Source organism: Sphaeroforma arctica (assembly GCF_001186125.1).
Source record: "Sphaeroforma arctica JP610 unplaced genomic scaffold supercont1.3623, whole genome shotgun sequence".
In the NCBI taxonomy this organism is placed as follows: Eukaryota; class Ichthyosporea; order Ichthyophonida; genus Sphaeroforma; species Sphaeroforma arctica.
This window is the reverse complement of record NW_014036935.1, coordinates 100-3,239: the sequence shown is the minus strand read 5'-3', so window position 1 is coordinate 3,239 and position 3,140 is coordinate 100. Positions and strand designations below refer to the sequence as shown.

Sequence of the window (3,140 nt, the reverse complement as noted above, 5' to 3'; positions counted from 1 at the left end):
ATATGTATAAGCACGTTGCGTAAACTATAGAGGTTGACAATGCTATTTTTTTCTCGTTTACACGTGGACAACTTCCACTTATGATTAAAAGGTATCCAATATAAGTTGGTGTAGCATATATTGATTTTCCGTCTTTAATCGATCGCCAATCGCTTCTGTGTCAACGCTCTTACCGAACAGTTTAGTTGGACGGTTCAAATACTTTCGCAACGATTCTTCGACAGGTCGCTTCTCGTTTTATGTTGAATGTTTACTCTTCTCGCTATTTAAAAGCCGATTTTCTGTTTAATAGTTCATGTCCTGACGAAGTGGTTGCACCCATATATGAGTTGTACACTATATATGAGTTGTACACTGTGTTGGTTAGCATCTACGAATATCTCTCAAAAATAAATGGTTGCCAGTTACACATCATTCCTCTCGGCCATGATGTCAAGCAAATAAACAATACGACGTCTTTGGGCTTCTAAATATGTAAAATAAATATAGAGGCGGGTGTGTGTCCGTGGGTGTAAATACGTCCGGTGATTTCCACGCCTCAAAATATTCAAAAAAAAACAGCTAACACAATATTTATTAGGAATCGACATTAAGGCAACCAGATTTTCTCCAGATATATATTTAATCCTAAATATAGAATCATAAATCAGTGCATTTAGGGTCGGTGTCAAAAGGGTTGTGGGAGCCAATTTCGAATTTCAATTTTATAATCTGGGAGTCCCCCTATCCGAATTAGGAAGTCAGTTCTAATTAGCTTTTGGTTTTTAGAGGCCCAAAAAAAAATTTCCTCTCTCATGTAGTCGATGTTTTATTGGTCGTTGACCCGGTTGTTTTTTTCTTTTGTTTCTAAACATATTTATAGTAGTGATAAAAAAATTCACAGGGGCGTTTTTGCGCTAAAAGCGTCTGAGCGGCTGGGCCTAAATTCTTTTATTTTTTTGTGAATGATTGTGAATTTAGCGTCAGTTTATTGGACGACTTGTGAGTTGTCTGATCTACAAATATAAGTTTATATAGAAATAAAGAATCTACTTTGCTGCTGCAGTCGCCAGAGCAGTGCTGATTGCTGAATCTTATGCACCCTGATTTTTTAAAACAGAATAATTTTCAGAAAAATATATATGTTTGTCTGCTAAGTCCTGAGTCCTAAAGTCATCATGTCTGACTCAGTCCGAGTCTCTGACTGCTCGAGTGGTCGGACTCCTCGGAGTGACGGAGTCTCGATCGTTCTTTCGCGGAGTCTTGGTGCAGGTAGACATCACAATTCACACGTTTGACGTTGGACCGTGGACGATCTGTATCTACATATGTTGATGTGCATGGTGCGCCTTCTAAAATACAGAACAATATGTATGTACATACATATGAACATATGTATATACAGTTTTCCAATTACCACTCTGCTGGGGCCTGGCCCCCTGCCCAGTGCCCTGGTCCTGGATGTCTGGGACTCCCTACTCTAACTAGTAGAAAGAGTAGAGAGCAGAGTGAGTGAGAGTATCTACTGTATTATATATAGTACTCTCAGTTTTAGTGTGGCGGCCTGTATAAACTATAAATTCTATAATAAAGGTCTGTACAATCAACAAGAGTCTCTCAGAGACTCAGACTCAGTCTCGCCATACTCAGTTCTCACTTCTTACTTCTCAGTTCTCACACAACTGTCACTTGAGTCACTGACAACTTGACCGGTTGACACACACAAGAGAGAGTGCTCAAGAAGAGACTCCTGGCGTAAAAACGCAAACGCCCATGGACTCGCGGGCCACGGCACTGTCACGGTCACTCCCACTCTTTCAGTAGTCAGTGCTCACTGCTCAGTGAGTCGCTGGCTCGCTGGCTCGCTGGCCGCTGCTACTAAGCTCATTATGTTTTCAGGTCTCTTGCTCAATACGTTAGGGGGTACGGAATTGAAGCTGAACGTAAACGCATTTTAATTAGAAGCTGAACTTTTTAATGGTTATAATGTAATCAGAAGGGCCTACCCAAATTCTTTTCATAGAACTGGTTCGTATATTCAAAACAGTAGACACTTATGTTTAGGCCCGCAAAGTGCTCCTAAGAACATACAGAGGACCGTATTTGGAATAAAAGTTTATCGTAAACGTATATTCATTCGATTTATAAAAGTTTTTACGGGAAACGGTTTGAGGTTTACGCACTGCTCAGTGCTCACACGCGGGGGGCGTTATGACTTATATGCAACAATACGTGTGGTCTATATTTGTCTATGTTTACTCAGTATAGACCATCGAGAAGGTAGAGGGTGAGCACTGAGCCTTAACTACTATTATTTAGGAATAGACTCACACAAAAATTAAAATATATGTCCTAAATTCCTGTTTACTCCCAAAAAGTGTGTAGAGTAAAATACACACCTGCGAGGCAGCAACAGTCATATCTCTCGGAGGACAGGGATATCTGTTTTATAAAAATACTATCGAGATCCTATACATATTGTATGTGAACGGACGCACACAAACACAAACGCACTCAAAGAACCAAATGGTAGCTACGTACATGATGCCACCTAGAAATAAACGCCATGAGTCAATACCGTGCAGTCACACAGCTGCAGCACTGTACGCGGCACTAGCCCGGAAGCTAGAACGGGAGAAAAAACTATCATATTCGACAGATGTATTGAGTATAAAAGAAGACGACATAGAAGTACCAAGTAGTGTAAGTGACAATATATCTGAGGATGCAGATGACACACAACCAGATGATATGCAAGACACGATCTCGAGAGAGATGCTGGATATGGCCACAGAGACAGCTGATAGTGTACCTACGTTGGACGTGCCTGTGGTGTACACGGGTTCTCAATTAGCACAAACTGTGGACGACCTGAATAGGGAACAGAAGCTCTACAGACAGTATGTTATACTCGACGGTGTTGGATTAGATGATGTTGTTAAGATCAGATGATATTAGATATTGAGAATGTGCGGATGTGGATATGGAGGTGTTGCGGGGGGCTTATGTCGATCTATATTTGTATATACTCAAATATATGATTTTTTATATATTTAGATACATGAATATGCAGCTGAATTACTGCCAGATATATGTGCAAATACTGATTAATAGTTTTTCGTATGGATTCTATGTATATATATCTATACTTGCATTGCACT

At 40.2% G+C, this 3,140-nt stretch overlaps 1 protein-coding gene across 1 annotated transcript; it reads left to right on the top strand.

Annotated features, from left to right (window-relative positions):
* Positions 1–2,638: 2,638 nt before the first annotated feature.
* On the top strand, positions 2,639–2,931 carry SARC_13707 (hypothetical protein; the record flags this gene model as incomplete). Its single annotated transcript, XM_014292163.1, has 1 exon — positions 2,639–2,931. A coding segment is annotated over one exon (293 nt), but the record flags the coding sequence as incomplete, so codon positions are not given.
* Positions 2,932–3,140: the final 209 nt, after the last annotated feature.